General features: G+C 45.6%; 3 protein-coding genes across 4 annotated transcripts; 2 read left to right on the forward strand and 1 right to left on the reverse strand.

Moving 5' to 3' along the window:
* The first annotated feature begins 180 nt into the window (after positions 1 to 180).
* Positions 181 to 6,923, forward strand: mis18bp1 (MIS18 binding protein 1). 2 transcript variants are annotated; one of them, XM_062470318.1, is made up of 16 exons: positions 181 to 922; positions 1,145 to 1,282; positions 1,653 to 1,960; positions 2,068 to 2,141; positions 2,517 to 2,638; positions 2,803 to 2,893; positions 3,030 to 3,136; positions 3,242 to 3,411; positions 3,596 to 3,668; positions 3,767 to 4,937; positions 5,022 to 5,194; positions 5,435 to 5,571; positions 5,797 to 5,942; positions 6,263 to 6,347; positions 6,535 to 6,589; positions 6,677 to 6,923. In XM_062470318.1, the coding sequence occupies exons 1-16, from the start codon at positions 235 to 237 to the stop codon at positions 6,772 to 6,774; spliced, it is 3,636 nt and encodes a 1,211-aa protein (XP_062326302.1). In that variant the 5' UTR covers positions 181 to 234; the 3' UTR covers positions 6,775 to 6,923. The 2 variants fall into 2 exon arrangements, with proteins under 2 accessions (XP_062326302.1, XP_062326303.1); XM_062470319.1 differs by having other exon boundaries at positions 5,438 to 5,571.
* Positions 6,924 to 7,219: 296 nt separating this feature from the next.
* On the forward strand, positions 7,220 to 12,852 carry tpp1 (tripeptidyl peptidase I). Its single transcript, XM_062470320.1, has 13 exons — positions 7,220 to 7,330; positions 7,683 to 7,754; positions 7,951 to 8,090; positions 8,188 to 8,338; positions 8,554 to 8,675; positions 8,955 to 9,133; positions 9,418 to 9,616; positions 9,719 to 9,907; positions 10,454 to 10,526; positions 10,683 to 10,803; positions 11,034 to 11,192; positions 11,501 to 11,626; positions 11,817 to 12,852. Exons 1-13 carry the CDS (start codon positions 7,317 to 7,319, stop codon positions 11,955 to 11,957), a joined length of 1,686 nt encoding a protein of 561 aa, XP_062326304.1. The 5' UTR covers positions 7,220 to 7,316; the 3' UTR covers positions 11,958 to 12,852.
* Positions 12,853 to 13,062: 210 nt separating this feature from the next.
* On the reverse strand, positions 13,063 to 17,363 carry yy1a (YY1 transcription factor a). Its single transcript, XM_062470323.1, has 5 exons — positions 16,762 to 17,363; positions 15,367 to 15,517; positions 15,092 to 15,152; positions 14,591 to 14,749; positions 13,063 to 14,339 (listed from the first exon to the last, which is right to left on the reverse strand). The coding sequence occupies exons 1-5, from the start codon at positions 17,258 to 17,260 to the stop codon at positions 14,157 to 14,159; spliced, it is 1,053 nt and encodes a 350-aa protein (XP_062326307.1). The 5' UTR covers positions 17,261 to 17,363; the 3' UTR covers positions 13,063 to 14,156.
* Between the last annotated feature and the right edge of the window lie 1,536 nt (positions 17,364 to 18,899).

The raw sequence follows: 18,899 nt of genomic DNA on the forward strand, positions 1-18,899 counted from the left end.
CAACCAGGTCGATCTAATCAAAACCACAATTGCCACAGAAGAGCGATGTTTTCACATTCAAACAACAGAACCACCTATTTTGACTCTGCACCCAAAGACATGAACACCTCTTATGTTCTTCTAACACCTAACAACAATGTTTGCATGTCAGCCAAGGCCATGTACGATGGCCAGATAAACAACCCACCCGTGGGCTTTGTGAACAGAGGCCTCACCTCCATAGGCCAGGGCGTCATGTACCCTCTTAGCTCTACTATGGCGGATGACCACTCACTGGTGTGTGGGGACCCCGTGCTTTTCCCCCCCCTTAAAACACAGAACAGTCTCAGTCACAGGCCACCGTTTGAATCCCCAGCCAAGGCCTTTGCCAGGCTGAAAGCTAAAGTGCTGAGAGAGCAGATGTGTAAGGAGACTGAGAGCAAGGTTGGTTCTAGAGACAGGGAGACCCAAGATGGGGGGCTTCTTTCTCCCAGGAAGAGGCAGCATCCATGGACTATAGCTGAGCTGAAAGAGAACCAGGGTGTCTCCTTCTACCCCTATGAAGCTGAGACCCTCACCCTCTCACCAACGAAATCCCCCCCAAAAGCCTTCTCCCTTCCGTTTTCAAACTTCAGCTCTAAAGACCTCCCCCTTTCCTCCCCTGGTAAGGATATGGGGAGAGTGTTCAAGACTGTCAACAGATTGTCCCCAAGGAAAGAGATACTGGGGGCGTCGCCTATGAAGGCACGGCCCCTGGCTAGCTCCATGGAACAGCAGAGGCCAGCTCTTGAGGAGGACGTCTTCAGGGCATCCTGCAGCGGGACACCGGTGAAGGTACAACCTCCAAGTTTGAAATCCTTTGGTAGGCATGCAGGAGGTCTATCTGGAGACGTTGATATTATGGAAAATGGGCATCCACAAACCACATGCTGGAGCTCCAGTGGTAAGTTTTTTTTGTTGCTAAAACTCTCATTTCACTTATTACAATGTAAGTAAGTAAGACTTTATTTATATAGCACTTTTCATACAAGAATTGCAGCTCAAAGTGCTTTACTTGTAATGTACTGTCTGGATATCAACAGTGGAGAAGTCCCTGGCATGTGCATCTACTATTGAACCTAAAAAAAGTCTCTAATACACTAACACAACTGTGTCATTTCCCCAGAACCCTTTGCTTTGGATAAGCTCCCTTTTGTGGGCTCTCCAGCTAAGATGTTTGCTTCAATGAAGGCGCGGCAGAGGCAGAAGGAGCAGATGGGAACCTGCATAGTCAGCAGCAGCACCCAGGAGCCCAGGAGAGGAGGTGAGGGTGGAACAATAACAGGAAGTGTGGAACATAGGCCTGTGTTTATTATAACGTCTAAGACCTGGAAAGGCAACTTAGGGTCCTCTCTGCCAGTGTTCCGGTCTGTTTATGTAAAGGCTATTCAGAAGGCTGCACTGATCTTATGTTAGCTTAACACTCCTACTCTGAGATGCTAAGATAAAATGGGACATCAGGACTTTTGTTCATTAAAGATAGAGAAAGGTATAACTTAGTACTAGAGCAATTGACTGCAAATCTAGAGTTTGCAGGTTCAAATTCCCCTCTGTACATCCCTTTGGATAAATGTGTTTGCTCAATGATTACATGATATATTCCCTTCTCACTGTCTCTCCTTGTCTGTTTTTAGGCAATGGTGTATTGCGTTGCCGGTCCACCTCCACCCCTATCCCCCAGGAAACAGATGAGGACACCAGTGTGGACGCGGCTAGTAGCATTGCAGGCACTGCCTTCACCGCTCCCTCCAGCGTGGGTGTCGTAGACAGCCAGTATGAGTCTGACATAGACGAGGGTCCTTTGGCCCCCTGCCCAGCACTGGTGGACGACCCACTGCTTCACGCCTCCCCTAGGATATCCATCCCGAAGAAATGCCAAGCAATGTTCCTGTCCAAGAACATAGCAGAGGCCGCAGGAAGGAGACACTGGCAGGATAGCGATGTAAACAGAGACAGCTGCATCTCTCCGGTTGTCCCGAAATAGTTTTCATGTATGTGTACATGCGATGAACCCTTATTCAGGCCAGTCCTCTGTGTTTATTTTGACAGCTGGAAGGGATCCACCTGAAAGAGTGGCTCCTGAGCTTCAACGGCCGTGGCCTGTTTGTAGACGGACTCCGCAGGTACGCAGGTCATTTACATTTAGTCATTTAGCAGACGCTCTTATCCAGAGCGACTTACAGTAAGTACAGGGACATTCCCCCTGAGGCAAGTAGGGTGAAGTGCCTTGCCCAAGGACACAACGTCATTTGGCACGGCCGGGAATCGAACTTCTTCGCAACCTTCTGATTACTAGCCCGATTCCCTAACCGCTCAGCCACCTGACTCCCCATTTAAGGTCTATTACACACTGGACGATATTTTGTGTAATAATTGCAGTGGTATTTCATACATCTCTTGTTTTGATAAACAGTGGCTGTTTATCTTTCGTTTGACCTCGATAATAACCCAGCTACACTTTTGATCTATACTCATATTTTCTTGTGTGCCCTTGTCAGGGATAACAGCATGCAGTGGCATAGTAACGTCATCACTGAGAGGGTCTCCAGTAACGTGGTGAAGACTGTTTCCGGAAACACCTACGTCTTGGTGGGCAAGATGGCTCTGGACAGAACCACCAGTACGGCACACACTTGCACACAGACTGTATACAGTATATAGCAAACACTGTACATAGCCGACTCTAAATAAACTATTGGAAACGCTGTGTATTCATAGTCCATTGCAGCATGCTGTATATTGTGGTGTTACACATGCTGACTGTCCACTCATGTTCTCCATCAGCATTACCAAGATGGCTGCAGAAGAAGTTTATGTTTGGCTTCCCCCTGAAATGGAAGATGTACTTTGATCAGTTCCTATCTGAATCTCAACAGTAAGTCACAGTATTACAAGGTTTCATTGAATAGTAAATCTAAATATTTTTTTCCCTACACACATTTGGGTGATTGTCTTCACTTGTTAGGGGTATCAACTGTGTGTGGATGTAACTGATTGGATGGTGTCTATAGTTTGGGTTCAGACAACACCAGAGGCCAGACCAAGACTCAGAGATCAATCAGCCTTTCTGCCACGCCCAAGTCTGCCAGACCTCAGAAAGCCAGGACCCCAAGGTCAGGTGAGTTACAGATGAGACCGATCATCATCACTCCGGACTGGTTCCCTGCTGTAACAATCCAGTCCCTCATACACTTCAACCTGGGTCCTCTGTTCCTCTCTTCAGTTCCAGTTTGTCCCCCCAGCACCCACAATCTGACCGGAGGAGCTAAGGTGTCGCGTAGTGGCCGGGTGATCAAACCCCCCCTGGAGTACTGGAAGGGGGGGCGGATCATACTGGATGCAAACATGAACGTTACTGTGCTCCAAGGTTACGAAACTTCCATCTGTGAACCGGTAAGGCTTTCCTAGTGTTGTACGTCTGACCTGTGCTGCACACACATGTCTTGAAGGATGGTAAAGATATTGATCTGTAGTACTAGTTCGACAAAATAGCTGTGTGAGGGAGTCATCTTCTGACATCCAGGTTTCCCTGTCATGAGTTGTGATGATGATGATGTTCATGTCCCTGTTGACTCAGAGTGTAAACACAACTGTAGCCAAAGAGAAGAAGGCAAAAAAACCTGCCAAAGTGTTCCTCCCCTCGCCAGATGGTAGGTCCACATCTGTGTGTGTGTGTGTGTGTGTGTGATGTTGTTCCTTTGGTGTGTTTTGTGCATGTGTAAGATACTGTTGTGTGTGTGCCCTTCAGACTCCAGTGATCAAGAGGATCTGGTCCTAGTGAGGAAGGTGAAGATGGCCCACAGGCCTCAGCGCTCTAGATCTAACCCTGAGAAGGAACCCTCTCACACCAACACTTCTCAAGGTTGCAACCTTCAACCCCGGGTCTTCAGCCTGCCACCTCAGAGGGCTGAAGCTGTCATTCACCCAGACCATGCTTCCCAACCCCTAGCCCCCCCCCAGCGTCGCTCCCAGCGGAACGCTGGCAGACAGAGCAGCGAGGAAGACTCCAGACCGTCCGGAGCGACGAGGAAACCCCAGAGCGTTCGGACGGAACCTCCCAATGTCACACACAGCAAACGGACCAACCAGAAGAAGAAGAAGGAGAAGAGTGATTGTGGTCAGGCGGAGCAGCGGGATGTGGAGAGGGAGGCGGGGAGGCGTGCACACAGCCAGAGCACGGCTGATGCCTTAAGGAGGAGCCGTAGGGGTCACGACCTCAGGGAGGTGTCGTCTGAATCTGATTGCAATTTCACTTCAACAAAGCTCCGCAGCAGGAAGAAGTACAGCAGGGTGCTAAATTCAGATTCCGAGACCCAGTGCAGTCAGGTATCCCTGTCCAATCATTCTTTTAAATTCTCTGAAGACGAGGACATGTCGCTGAGGAGTAAGAGGGGCAACAGCCAGAAACCAAAAGCTGTCGCCAAGAATAAAACTGCTCCAAGAAGTCAAGCTCTGCTCAAGCCGGAACCCGAGCCCCAGGCTCAGGCGGAGCAGAGGGATGTGGGGAGGCGTGCACACAGCCAGAGCGCGCCTGATGCTGTAAGGACGAGACGTAGGGGTCGTGACCTGGAGGTGTCGACCGAATCTGATAGCAATTTCACTTCAACAAAGCTCCGCAACAGGGTGCTAATTTCAGATTCCGAGACCCAGTGCAGTCAGGTATCCCTGTCCAATCATTCTTTTAAATTCTCTGAAGACGAGGACATGTCGCTGAGGAGTAAGAGGGGCAACAGCCAGAAACCAAAAGCCGTCACCAAGAACAAGACCAAGGCTAAAACCAAGTCACCACCTGAGAAGCTCCAGGTGGACAAGCAGAGCACCAGGGTGAAGAAGAGCAGAGCTGGAGCCTCAGCGAACCCTCAAGAGGAGGAGGAGGATGACGACAGGTGGACAGAGGCAGAACTCAGAAGACTGCATGAGTAAGTCTCGTACCGTCAACAATGCCTCTTTGGAGATGACGCATCGAGAGTAGCTGCATGACCCCCTGTGTTTGCGTTTCCCAGGACGGTGACTTCCTTCCCCAAACACATGGGTAGTTTCTGGCTGAACGTAGCGATGGCGGTTCGTACCAGGTCAGCTGAGGAGTGTCAGGAGCGGTATACAGCACAGAAAAGCTGCCCAGCCTCCTCTGTCAAGCCCAGGAAGAAGGAGGGCGCAGCCGCAAAGAAGGACCCAGGTAGGCTTTGCCGAGATACAACCCTGCATCTGCTGAGTGCATGTTATAATGTAACGGGAACGGGAGAAATGAAAGACAAAAGGTGTTTGGTAGGCGCGGAGCGGGGTTTTGAGATGTGACGGTGTCTCGTGTCGTCTGTGTATATCTGACAAGACACTTGTCGTAGTGTTCGTTCAGTTGTCATTTGTGTGCCGTCGTGTTCCTCACGAGCAGTTCTGATGACGTCGTCTCCCTGTGTAGTAGTGGAACCTCAGATCACAGCCAAGGTGGGTACTCTGAAGAGGAAGCAGCAAATACGCAACTTCCTGGAGCACATGCCCAAAGACGACCACGATGACATCTTCACCAGTTCACCCATGCAGAGCAAACGAGTCAAGGTGGGCCTGGGTCTCCTTTATTACACTAAGAGCACCTTCTCCTGTCCCATTGCTGAACACATTTGAAGAGACTCCAGCCAGCGTGTGTTGATGGCTGTCGGCCAAGATGTCTCTGAGCTCACCAGGTTACAGATCACACACCACGAGGGGGATGTTCAGTGTTCGCATTTCCTGTATATTTCCGCCTCATTCAAATGTGTGTGCGTCTGTTCTGTCGTTCTGCAGCTGCCCACCGCTTCCCCCAGCTGGGGCGACAGTGTGTTCATGTCTTCAGGCCAGGACCCCCAGACCCCCTGCTCGGCCAGCTTCCCCACTGTCAAGACACCGCAGTGTCTCCACATCACCCCTGGCATGATGGGCTCTGTCAACAAGTGAGTCAGGTGGCTGAGCAGTGAGGGAGTCGGGCTTGTAATCAGAAGGTCGCTGGTTCAATTCCCGGCCGTGTCAAATGACGTTGTGTCCTTGGGCAAGGCACTTCACCCTACTTGCCTCGGGGGGGAATGTCCCTGTACTTACTGTAAGTAAGGGGAGTGAGAATCCCATACAGCTCCCATAATCACAGGCAGCTATGCTTGAGTGATATAGGTGAAACAGTTTGAGCGCGAGGTGTGTTTGAAACACTGTTCTGGATCTGCTTGTTTTTGAAAGCTGGGCTTGTATGAATCCTTTTTTAATGATTATTTTATTTTAGAAATGATGATAAGTACATCTACCAGCTCCAGAAGAGGATGAAGACAAGCCAAGCCCAGGTTTACAAATACGTCCGCACATCTAAGGTATGAGTTTACAAAAGGCCATTACCGTAAAGCATACCACCAGATTATGATATACTGTTGTTCTTGGTATATCAAAGCTATATATTCTGTCTTTTATATTTAAGTGTCTATGAACATAGACAAGACCTTTTGACTTCCATCTATTGTGTTGAATTACCTAGTTATTTATCGAATTATTCATCCACAGAAGTTCACACCGACTCCACCACTGAAACGTGCTGTGAAAAGATGTGATATTCCAGGTGTGTGTCAAATACAATAACATTTATTTAAAATGCCAACCTGAACGGTTTCTTCATTATTGACTTGAGTCTGTTTGTTTGTTTCAGAGGAGAATGATTCGTTTGTGATCAGGGAGATGTTCCCAGATGAGAGTCGAGTTTCAGATGAAGGTGAAGAAGAGGATTACTACTTTGATGATGACTGAACATACAGATGAATTACAGTTCTCTTGTGTTATCTTTTTAATCTCAGTATTTCAATTTTTTAAATTGTCTGATCATATCATCTGGGGATTGATGACTAAAATGTATTCTGTCTAATACTTGCGCTGTAATAAAATTGTGTTTTATTATAGTGATTTTTGCTGTCAAGTTGATTTTATCCACATCTGACAGCTAGTCATGTTTTTGTTCTTTACATGTTCTATACTACATGGATAGATGTCTAGGTGGAGGTGTTTTTCCAAATACAAGTATATTTAGTACTTTAAAAAACTAAATGTTATTGTTCCGTGCACCACTGCATAACCCAATCTGAATCAGATTGAGTGATTTTGATGATCAAGGCCGTTTCAATAAATTTGCACGAGACTGAATTTCTGGCTAAATATCACGTGCACACCCTCCCAAATCACGTGACATACGTGTTTCCCTGTCGTGACTACCCACAAGATAAACGGACTAGCAGACCGTCTGAATCAAAGGTTCAAATAAACGACTCCTGAGAAAGGAATATATTCATGTTTCCATGATGAAGATTATGTAAGTGTTACAAGACTTGAACGTTTGGTGTTGTGGAGCTATCGTTAGGGTACAAGTCTATAAACTTTTGCAATTTGCTAGCTACAGCAACAAGCTAATAAAATGACCCTGGTAAACTTCGAAGTCGGTTCTCTTTGTTTACATCGTGACATTTGTAGTGTGCCAGTGTAATTTATACGTAACAGTGGTCATGTATTGTGTCCCATATACACTCAATGTATATGGTTGTCATTTAAGCATGTTGTTATTTGTTATCCTATATGTAGATTAGAGGTCAAACCTTAAGAATTTTCTGTATGAATGGTTCCTACAACTACCTTCTTTATTTTAACACTTTGTTTCTACATACCAGAATATCCATCTGCGCAATAATTTGCTGCTCGTTCGTTGTAGCTGAGCACCTCGAAGCTGACCAAGACATCTTGTAAGCATACAAGCCTGGTACTGGTGGAACGTGAATAGATAAGAGACCTTGGTCGATTAGATCAGTAACAAGATATCAGATTGTTTTTGTTTTATTTGCACTACTGCCATTGCTACAATAGGCCAAATCTAGTGATTTCATTACACTGTGTAAGATAACGGCTCTCCAAGGATATAACTCGTTCTGTTTCTGGCAGAATCCCAGGGGAATGGACTCATGTGGGCAGGGTGGATCCCTCTGAGCATTTGGAGCTGACCTTTGCCTTGAAGCAGCAGAATGTTAACCTTTTGGAACAGCAGCTCAGAGCTGTGTCGGACCCTGACTCAGCACAATACGGTTAGGCGCATACTTATGCTACAAGCTCCATCCATCACAAACCCTAATTTTCAGATTTGAGATAATGAAAGGCCTTTCACTTCTCTGTTACTCATAGGGAAGCACCTGACTTTGGAAGAGGTGGCCTCATTGGTCCGCCCGTCCCAGGTGACCCACAAGGTAGTACGTCATTGGCTGCAGATGCACGGAATCCGAGACTGTCTCACTGTTGAGACTGAGGACTTCCTCCAGTGCACCATGACTGCTGGGTAAGGAACTTCTCTAAAATAGCCACTGATCGTTGTCCCACCTAAAACTGCTAACTCTAGTTCATCATTGAGGAACTGAGAGAGAGGATATGTATATGTAAGCATACACGTGTTACAAGCTAACATGATTTCCTGAACAAATGTACCTTAGCTCAGATGGTGGCCTGAAGTCCAGACTATACCCTGGCTTTCTTCATTGTTGACTCCTTTTCCAGGGTGGCAGAGATGCTGCTTCCAGGAAGTGAGTTCCACCGCTACGCTAGAGACGGGCAGACCCTGGTGAGGTCCCCCTCCTGGTACAAGGTTCACCCGACCGTTCACCCGCACCTGGACTTTGGTGAGCTCAGAACCACTGCCGTTCTCTGATGGTGTGAGTGGAAGGTGTCAGCACACTGGTGCTGTCTGCTAACGACCAGGCCTCACAATCACATCTCCTTTTAATCCACAAAGAGAAGCCTCAGATGTACACATCCTTTGCTTTCGCATGTTGAATCTTTAGTACTTATTATTTATAGCTGGGTCGGGTGAACTGTTTGTGTCTGTCTCAAAGGATCAAAGAGATGGTTCAGGTTGTGACCTGACTAAGGGTGTACAGTGACATTCTTTTCTCTCACAGTGGGCGGGGTCCACCGCTTCCCACCCGAGGGACAGGGCCTCAGTGAGTTCCTGGCCCAAAAGAGGCGCTCCGGGCAGGGGTTCCATCTGGGAGTGACACCTACTATCCTGAGGAGCCGCTACAACCTCACAGCTGCTGACGTGGGATCTGCTTCCAACAACAGCCAGGCTGTGGCGCAGGTACTGTTCGTACAGGAACTCGTCATTCACTGTCTGAATGAATAAATTAAAATAACGTGTTCATTTTAGTGGATGATATTATCAAAAGCAACATGCAGTCATGAGGGATATGAACCTGCGTCCTCTTGATTTGCAACCAAATGCCAGAATTAAAAAAAAATACATAAAAAACATACACACATCTATCGCTATCCAAAGTCTCACTTAGTAAGGGAGTCAGGCGATGTCACCGATGAATCCTTTTATATTAGATGGGATTTGTTCACTGTGCTTTCCTCCCTCAGTTTCTGGAGCAGTACTACCATCCTGCTGACCTGGCAGAGTTTATGACCCTGTTTGGGCATGGGTTCCAGCACCTGTCAAAGGTGGACCGTGTGGTGGGTCAGCAGGGCGGGGGCAAGGCAGGCCTGGAGGCCAGTCTGGATGTGGAGTACATCATGAGCACTGGAGCCAACATCTCCACCTGGGTCTTCACCAACCCCGGTACGGTCTAACTGCTAGAAGCTACTCTTGGAATTGATTCTCAACGTTGAATCTTTTTACTCAAATGAGTTCATGATCCTGATCTTTCTCTTCTCCTCCCAGGTCGCCATGAGACCCAGGAGCCGTTTCTCCTGTGGATGGTGTTGCTCAGCAACATGTCCTCTCTGCCCTGGGTCCATACCATCAGCTACGGAGACGACGAGGATAGCCTGTCCTCCGCCTACATGAACCGCATCAACACTGAGTTCATGAAGGCTGGCGTCAGGGGGCTCTCCATACTGTTCGCCTCAGGTCAGACAGAGCCTGCATGGCCTTCTAACCCTGACATGTGTTCCCTCCCATGGGCTCCCCTCACAACTCGAGGAGACGGCTGACCAGTCATGTTCAAATCTGGGGCATCATGTAAACAAGGACACATGGGAGGGAACAATGCTTTCCGTGGACAGTTGCTTGGTTCTAGTGTTGGGGTTGAATGTGCATGTAAACAGGGGACAGCATGCGGGCGAGTGGTTCTTTTAACGGGATTTGTAACTGTCACCACTTGGCTGACGTGTGCAGTTGATGCAGACGTTCTGGGGACTTGAGTAGGAGGCAAGGCCTTGAACTCCATGGCAACGTCATTGAGTTAGTGTGGAAACGCATGCTTTGGGGTCAGATAAAGATGTGGCTTTGTAATGTGAGCGCAACACTTTTTAAATTTAGTATACTGGGTGAGATGGTGAATTAATACCTTGACGTGGAATAAATATAAAAAAAATACAATGTTTTGTGACATTGGGGTTAGTCAGTCAAAGCCGTAATTGTTAGATGCTGTTAACGTTTTTATCCTTGTCCTAGGTGATAGTGGGGCCGGCTGCAGACACATGACCAAGGGGCAAAACTCCTTCAGACCTAGCTTCCCTGCCTCCAGGTGAGCCCTGTACTGACACAGCACTGGAATACGTTTGGATTTTATAAATTTAGTTTCTTGATTCGAAGGTGATTTCCCAGTTCAAATTGAGGATTGAGTGTTTCCCAGAAATCCTTGTTAGTTCATCTGTGGTACTGTTTTTGTGTTGTCTGGTAGCCCCTATGTGACCACAGTGGGCGGAACCTCATTCAAGAACCCGTTCAAGCTGACCTATGAGGTGACAGATTACATCAGTGGAGGAGGATTCAGCAATGTGTTCGCCATGCCTGACTACCAGGTAGAGTCCCGACCAAAGCAAGATTTATTTGAAGATTTTTTTTTTTTTTTATTGTCTGCTGACTTTGTCTCAGCCCTATGGCAGGCCAGTTCAGGTGAAACTTATGTATTACTTCAGCGTTTCTATGTTTTCTCGTTTCCTCACTAGCTGGTGTATGTGCATGTTGACCATAATGGTCACCAACCCTGTAAGTGTTTCTCCTATTCTACTGTGTATCTGTCCTCCTGTAGGTCAGTGCAGTGCAGAGCTACCTGAAGGGTGTGGCCGCCCTGCCCCCACAGACCTACTTCAACACCAGTGGGCGGGCCTACCCCGATCTGGCCGCCCTATCTGACAACTACTGGGTGGTCACCAACCGAGTGCCGATCCCCTGGGTGTCTGGAACCTCGGTAAGGAGGACGTTTCTCTCCAGGCTCCTGTTTGAATTCTCTGAGATGCAACCTTCCTTTCCTTGAAAAATCGCTAATGTATCATGCATAGATTGGTGCAAGCGTAGATCTCTACATGGTTTTACCCAACCAGACATTTTGGAATGGGTATTTTCTTGAGGAGCGGAGGAGGTAAGGTTGCATTTGGATTTTTGAGAGAATACGGGAGGAAGATCGCCCTGTCTGAAAACCAGCCCTGGGCAGGACTAATGTCTAGGTTCCATGTAACCAGTATTTACTGGTATGATATTTTGTGTGTTTGTCTCCAGGCCTCCACTCCTGTGGTGGGAGGAATTTTGTCTCTGATTAACGACCAGCGCCTGCAGAAGGGCCTTCCTGCTCTGGGCTTCCTCAACCCTCGCCTCTACCAGCTGAAGGGACAGGGTTTGTTTGACGTAAGAATCATTATCATTAATCAGAATCTTCTTTCAGTCAAACAAGCCTCTAAATTGTCGCTTTTCCACTACAACATAGTACCGGAGTTGAAAATGTGTGTATTTGTGTGGGATTTCCCACTTCTATACAGACACTCACCACATTGGGAATAAAGTAGTCTTGTCTAAACTGCTCTCTCCTATCTCTCAGGTCATCGAGGGCTGTCACCTGGGCTGCATGGATGAGCAGGTGCAGGGGAAGGGCTTCTGTGCGGCCCCATCTTGGGACCCCGTCACTGGCTGGGGAACGCCCAACTTCCCCCCCCTGCTGGCCGCCCTTGGGGAGGACTGAACTGTTTGCCAAGTGCACCTTGGGTCTTGCTGTGTCATCCCCTATTAACTACTAAGACCAGTAGTATATCTGAGATGTTTGGAAGATGGCAATTCCTGGCTTTCACTTACTCTCCAAGTGGCAAGGTTTAACTGCCACCCTATTGGTTACCTTACCTGTCAGATATTTTCTGATATCAACAATTGCTTAGCAGGTAGAACTTGAGGGTTGATTTGGGTTGAGTGCCAGGAGTGTCTGTTACTGCAGCTGTCAGCCAGTCTGCAGCTGAAGCTGTGTTAAACATGTCCCCTCTCTCTTTACCTGCCCCACACAGGACTGCTGTCTCCAGAGTTTGAAAAATACGGGTTCTGGTGGTTCCACAAACATGGATCTTGAATGTATCTTTATGCAATATCATATTCTCTGAAGAATTTTTGTATCCCAAACTTTTTTTTTGGTGAGACCATTAACCAGATTTAATCAAGCATGGATCCTTCTACTCAGGTTGTGCGATTCTCACGAGGAGATTTTCTTTTTGTCTTTAAGATTTAGATTTCTGGTCTCATATCTCAGCAACACAATTCTAGCCTACATGAATCACGGTACTTCTATATCTGATGTTTTAACATAAATATGTTCATGCATGTGTGTTACACCCTTTTATTCTGTGGAATGTGAACTTTATGTTTGGTAGGTCAATAAGAAAGGAAGCTTGTCCTGTTGTGCCATTGTTGTTCAACTACCAAATACTGCCTGGTGAATTTTGATTCGCTCAACACATTTCTTCAGCATTAGTCGATCAACCAGCATCATTGCACTGATTTATTTTCTTTTTAAAAGACAAATTACCATGCGCTATGTGAAAGACTGCCTTTATGTGGATTGTGAACACTGAATACAATTATTTTCAACTTTGTCAAGTGTGTTCATCTTTTGTGTTTAGCCTGCTAAGATACATGGGTGCTATCTCGTATTTATACGTTTACTATTTTCTATCTGGGATCTGCTTTATCTTGTCATTCATACAAGTCTTCTCCACAAAGAACTAAGGTCATAAAATCCCAACTGTTAAGCATGTCACCATAGCAATCCCATTGTTATACATGCAGTCACCATAACCCATGTCTTTAAGATCAGCCATGTCTTTATTCAGATTTGGGAGCCAATAGAAATAGTCCCTTTGAAGAACCAACAGATCAGAGGAAGTGTCACATTCAAAATGGCGTTAGAACAAGTCTAATCATCTATCACATACCCACACCTGAAGTCTCTACACACATCGCATTCTCAGAAACACACATCCTAGAAGGAGCTTGCTAGGGACCCTTGGGTTCTGTATAGGCCTTATGAAGTGGGGGAAGTCAATATTAGCATGGGTTAGTGCAGGTTGGACAATACATTCTCACAATGCAACTGAGCACCATGTCTGGTTGAGTTGAACAGAAAAAAGAGGGTGTGCTGTAATCAACAGACATGACAGATTGTTTTTTTTTGCATCTGACAGTGCAATGGGAAAAGAATGGTTTTAATTAATCTGTTAACACTAGGTAAATCACATTACTACTATCTACATGATTCCGATATATCTGTACGTTACAATTATACAAAATGAAGGTCTGTAGAGATCACCCTATATCCCTCCAAAGCAACTGTCTGTAAAACATTGGGAGGTACAACCACTGCCAAATCTCCCCCATGAGGAGACATCACAGATTTTACTTCTCAAGGAAAAATATACATACATAATACCACTAAGCTTATGCCAAAAGAAGTGTACAATATGCACACTTAGGAAAAGTACAAAATTAAAAAGCAATTAATTAGATTTTACTATGCTGATGGATGGTTAGACTAGACTTTAGGCTCTTCTCGGCTGAAGTAGAAATAAAGACAGTTGTCATCTTTCAGATCCAAGAATTCCGTTCACATCTTCACAAGAAGAAACCGTCATCTTTTCTCTCAGGGAGCTTGGTGGCTGGGAGGGGGGGGGGAAGTTGGGTTCTGCGTCATCTCAAGAGTGCCTCATTTTTACCACCACGCATATCAAAAAGTCTTAAGGTCATTCTCTCATAAAACACTTTTTTTTTTTTTTTACTAGAAACGATACAAAGGAGGAATTTCATCATATCTCTGAAGAGGACACAGGACGATGCTGTGGTAGTGGGGCTTGGAGGGGAGGGGGGTAGAGGGGTGCAGTGGCTTGTCTCTGCCAAGGCTGGCTCACTGATTGTTTTTAGCTTTGGCATGTGTGAGGATGTGGGACTTGAGGTTAGTGGACTGAGCAAACTTTTTGTTGCAGCCGTCAAACGGGCAGACGTACGGCCGGTCACCAGTGTGAATACGAACGTGCGTGCGCAAGTTAAAGTCCAGAGAGAAGCGCTTCCCACAGCCTTCAAACGTGCACTGCAGAGGGGAGAGGAGAACACAAAGAGTTAGGCTAGTCAGGCTGTACTGTTGGGGTGACAATCTGAAGTTGCCTTCAGAAAGCTACGGGTGTACGTGGGGCTCAAACCACATATATAGACTGCAACAAAGAGCAGAATTTGAGAAGAGACCAAATTGTACTTTGTTTTTTCTTTTTCAGAGAACAACATGCCGGCTACTACTGGAGAATCCAGAGATTCCTCCCTAAGGAGGGGAGATGCCAGACAGACCTGGAAGGGTTTCTCTCCGGTGTGAACCAGTTGATGTCTTTTTAACTTGGAGCTTTCTACAAAGGCCTTGCCGCACTCAGCACACACATGCACCCGTGGCCCATGGGTGTGCAGGTGCTTCCTCATCGCTGAGTTATCCCTGAACATCTTAGTGCAGCCCTGAGGAGACACAAACAGTACACATTAGCCTTTAAATCATATTTATAAAAAAAAACATGATAAAATTATGTAAAACAAAAATACACCCCCTCGTTGACATACTGCCACCTAGTGGCATTTCTGAACAACACGTGTTGTCCGATAAAGTTCCATTCTTTTGAAGGGGTCCATTCATACGCACAGATCCTTTGATGCCGGACTGTTTTATACTAATCCATAGACTGTTAGATCATGGCCAGAACCATAGAAAAAAATAAAACCCCACAATGTTCCTTTACTACAATAAGGTTTTGGACATGAACATTCAGAATCCTTGTTCCTGTACGTTGAAAACACACTCACTTTGTGGGGACAGGCTATCGTCCTGGGAGCATCGTCTTCTTTGATCTTCCGTGGTTTCATCCTGAGAGCCAGATACAACACACCATTAAACAAACATAGAATATTCACACCTTAGTACCCCCAGAATAGTGTCAATGGGAAGTTGTCATACAAATTTGGTATCCTGTTTATACATTTCACTCATTTAACAGACGCTTTTATCCAAAGCAACATACAAATAAAATATTACACTATAAATAATAAGAATCAGTCGTTCAATCCATGTCCCAGCTTACCTGGCAAACTCTGCCAGCTGTTTGGGGTCTGACAGGTCAATGCCTGGGATACCTCCTGGCGGAAGCTTCTTCCCTGTCATGTACTCTGAGTAGTCTGGAGGGGAGTTCTCCCCGATTATCTGCTCCTCGTGGTCTATGTCCTTCTTGTCATCTAGGAGAAAATTAAAATGGGAGATACAGTGGGCCCGAGAGGCAAAGAGAGGCACACACAGATAGGCAGGAGAGCAAACATTACAATATAATACACATCTATCATATGAATCAGGGACCATATCTTTGTGTCTAGTAAATAATTGCCGGTGGTTTTTGTTTCTGTTATCTGGTAGATAAACTAAACATGGTTCATTTAAAACTGTGATTGGAAAACCTAAAGCTAACGCCATGAACAGAGCAAAGCAGCCCTATTCTAGTAATTTTGAGTTTGATTCACTGTAGGCAAAACTGGCACAGTGTCTTAGGGGGTGTGTCTACTTTGAATCATTGCAAGGGTTTCCTATCGCTATGGTTTGATACGTGATTTTATTGGAATATCACACATTTTGGTATAAACCACAACAAGAAACCTAGAACAATAACCCACTAATTGAGTGTAATAAACTACGTGAATGCAAAATGCATTTTATAAATCAATGCACGTCTATTGATACCATAAATGTGTGTAGCTTTACATCAGGCTTATCATTTATAGGAAGCTGTTTGAAAGCATTATACATCCCATGAGTTTTCTCCGTGACTAGAAACTTTTAGAAACCTCACTGACTGATTAGACGGACAAAACAGCGTGTTTAAACATTCAGATCAACGGATAGACTACACCACCGGTTTCAACCACATCACGTGAATTTGAAAAGAACATGAAGACTTTTTTCATTCCAAGTTCTAAAAGAAAACGACTGAAGTGGTGCATCGTGTATTCTATCAGTCTACAAGTCATCAGTCTGCTATCTCATTTAACTACCGTGGCGTGGCTAAGCTAACGGGAGGAAGTACTAAGGCATCGAGTATTGTGACAGCTCAACCCTCCCCCCGCTCCTCAGACTCGGAGGCCCCAATGCTAGAACTGCGCCACAGCGGCCTAGTCCCGGAGCCAGCAGCAGCGCGCTCGCTCTCCCACTCGCCGCCATCTTCCCCGGCCAAATCAACGCCATTTTTTCGGGCGGCCATACTGGACCGGGGGAACATGGCGGCGCCCAGCAACACATAAAACATGGCTTCCCATAAAAACAAAAACATTTCGAATGGACTGCATCTTGTTCTCAATTCTAAACAATTAGAAATCCAACATGCGTTCGTTGGAGGACAACGCCCGCTCGAGGCCCTTTCACACAGGGCACAAACACTGAGAACAATGCGAGTACCCAGCTTGCAAGAATTCACAACCACCTCTCAACTTACCCGATGCCCACATCGTGACTGAAAACTCTCCCTCCAAAGTCTTTATCTGGACCTGTTTCTGCTCCCATTTTCTCCCACTGGCTTCTGATCCACCTAAATAGCTCTTTTTGCCCGCTCTCTTCCCGCTTCCCGCTTTCTTCATCCGCCCCGCCGAGCTCTTCCCAGCTACAGTCACCAGAGTCTGTTCGATGTAGTCCTCTTCTACTGCCGGTACCGGGATAAGGATCTGATCCTCATAACCGTCGTCCGCATGTAGGTCCGAATCATCTTCACCCACCACCTCCTCTCGGGTTTGCACCAAAATAACCTCCTGGTGATGGTGAAGCGAATGTGGATCATCTGTGTCGAGAGGCTGTAAAGCGATCATAGGCTGATGTTCATCGTCGTCTCCAACAACTGTTGTCTCGATAGTCTCCACTTCTATTTCATGAAGCTCCACTATCTCAGCAGGCATCTCCGATCCATCCGTTTCTATGTACAGGGTATCGCCTGATGCCATGTCGAAAACCCCGTCTAATTCTCCCACTTTCAATGTTTTGTACTGCTGTCTTCCCCTCTTTGCTGCCTTCCTCCTTCTTCAACAACACAAACTCCACTCTAGTCTACTCTCGTCGCCACTGGGCTCCGGTTACATACTCTCGCGAGAGTACACTAGTAGTAACAAACCAGACCTGTATTACATTAAATATATACATAACAAATATCTCTTTCCTTTTTTTTGTCATGAATTATGAGTATTTGTACACTAATGGATAGTGTGTATGTTAATGCATTATAGGATGCCATATGAACCCATCCTATGAATAACTATTTAAATGTAAATCAATTTAAATGGTGTGATTTTTTTTCTCTTTAAGGTTGCACCTCAGTGTCACTGGCTTTCAAGTACATGTTGTGAGATAATGTAGCCTTGTGGCAAGCCCTCTGCATGACCTCTTGCGCTGGGCAAGAACATTTCAGAAAATAAAATAACTAGCCATTTTATTTTGGGTAGCTTTATTATATTACATCAAGTTTGCGACAAATCTTTGTTATTTTTTATGTTGTTTTAGCAAAGCTTGGATTCATATAGAACTAGCTACCTGCACCCGGCAGTTCTATAAAACTATCAGAGATGACAAAAGTACACACATCCTTCACTACAGATACTCATGTTTAAAAAAGACGGTAAAAGTTGAACTTCTGATTACACTTCATCACTGAAGTTAAAGTAAAGAGGTATGGGCTCTGACATAGCCTATACTTGAGTAAAAAGTTGCCATTACTACTAGGCCTACGCAACCTACTGTCACGCTGCACTGGACCTCACATCACATAAAACATAATACAAAAGACTACACGCAGCGCATTCGCCAGGAATCCTTTTTGACAACGACAATTTCCGTCAATTATATTGATCATCAAATTCAGATTAAAACAAAAAAGTGACGAGCCTGGTTTTAAGATGTAATAAGTACAAAATACAGATATTTGTGTAAAAAATGTAAGGAGTGAAAGTACAAACTTGATAGAAAAATAAATAGTGAAGTAAAGTAGACTTCTGATACCAGAAAGATCTACGGTACTACCCATCTGTGAAAACTATAGGCCTACTAACAGGTCAAGTTTACAATTAATAGGCTACAGTTGCTAGCATGGTGGAGTTCTGGATATAGGCTACATTAGTTTGCTTATGTTATCTATCTCGTTCATCTGAATTGTTGACCTAACAGCAGCAAATAGCCCTAATTGGCTAGTTCTAGCTTTAGGGCTCTCAAGTCTCACGCATTTCAACCATTTCTCACGCTGAGAAATAAGGGACAACTTGTCTCGCTATAGACTTTATAACAGGCTACAGCAAACGTTACCCTTTATGATAGATACAGTGACATGTATTGGACCTTTTTATTGTAAAATGTCACAATAATAAGTAGCCTATATCTTGTAGAATAATTTAGGACATTTGATGAGTAAGATCAAACATGGACGACCCTCACTGCGCCCACATTTTTACTAGCAAGGCTTCAGTAGTCTGAGAGTGGCAACAGTCTCACCGAAACTAGTCACCTCCTACAGACTTTCACAACGACAAGCAGGAGGAGCGTGAATGTGATCATCACACACCTTTTACCTTTGATGGGTGTGTCTCGGGATGAGTG

Source organism: Osmerus eperlanus, chromosome 9, assembly GCF_963692335.1.
Source record: "Osmerus eperlanus chromosome 9, fOsmEpe2.1, whole genome shotgun sequence".
Lineage (NCBI taxonomy): Eukaryota > Metazoa > Chordata > Actinopteri > Osmeriformes > Osmeridae > Osmerus > Osmerus eperlanus.

Coding starts and splice junctions, on each gene's coding strand:
- mis18bp1 (XM_062470318.1), top strand. CDS start 235: ATGTACCCTCTTAGCTCTACTATGGCGGATGACCACTCACTGGTGTGT. Junction 2,639..2,802: donor GGCTCTGGACAGAACCACCA/GTACGGCACACA, acceptor GTTCTCCATCAG/CATTACCAAGATGGCTGCAG. Junction 5,572..5,796: donor TGCAGAGCAAACGAGTCAAG/GTGGGCCTGGGT, acceptor GTCGTTCTGCAG/CTGCCCACCGCTTCCCCCAG.
- tpp1 (XM_062470320.1), top strand. Junction 8,676..8,954: donor TCACCCGCACCTGGACTTTG/GTGAGCTCAGAA, acceptor TTTCTCTCACAG/TGGGCGGGGTCCACCGCTTC. Junction 11,193..11,500: donor CCTGGGTGTCTGGAACCTCG/GTAAGGAGGACG, acceptor GTTTGTCTCCAG/GCCTCCACTCCTGTGGTGGG.
- yy1a (XM_062470323.1), bottom strand. CDS start 17,260: ATGGCATCAGGCGATACCCTGTACATAGAAACGGATGGATCGGAGATG. Junction 14,750..15,091: donor CGATAGCCTGTCCCCACAAA/GTGAGTGTGTTT, acceptor GTGTCTCCTCAG/GGCTGCACTAAGATGTTCAG. Junction 14,340..14,590: donor CCGGAGAGAAACCCTTCCAG/GTCTGTCTGGCA, acceptor TCCCCTCTGCAG/TGCACGTTTGAAGGCTGTGG.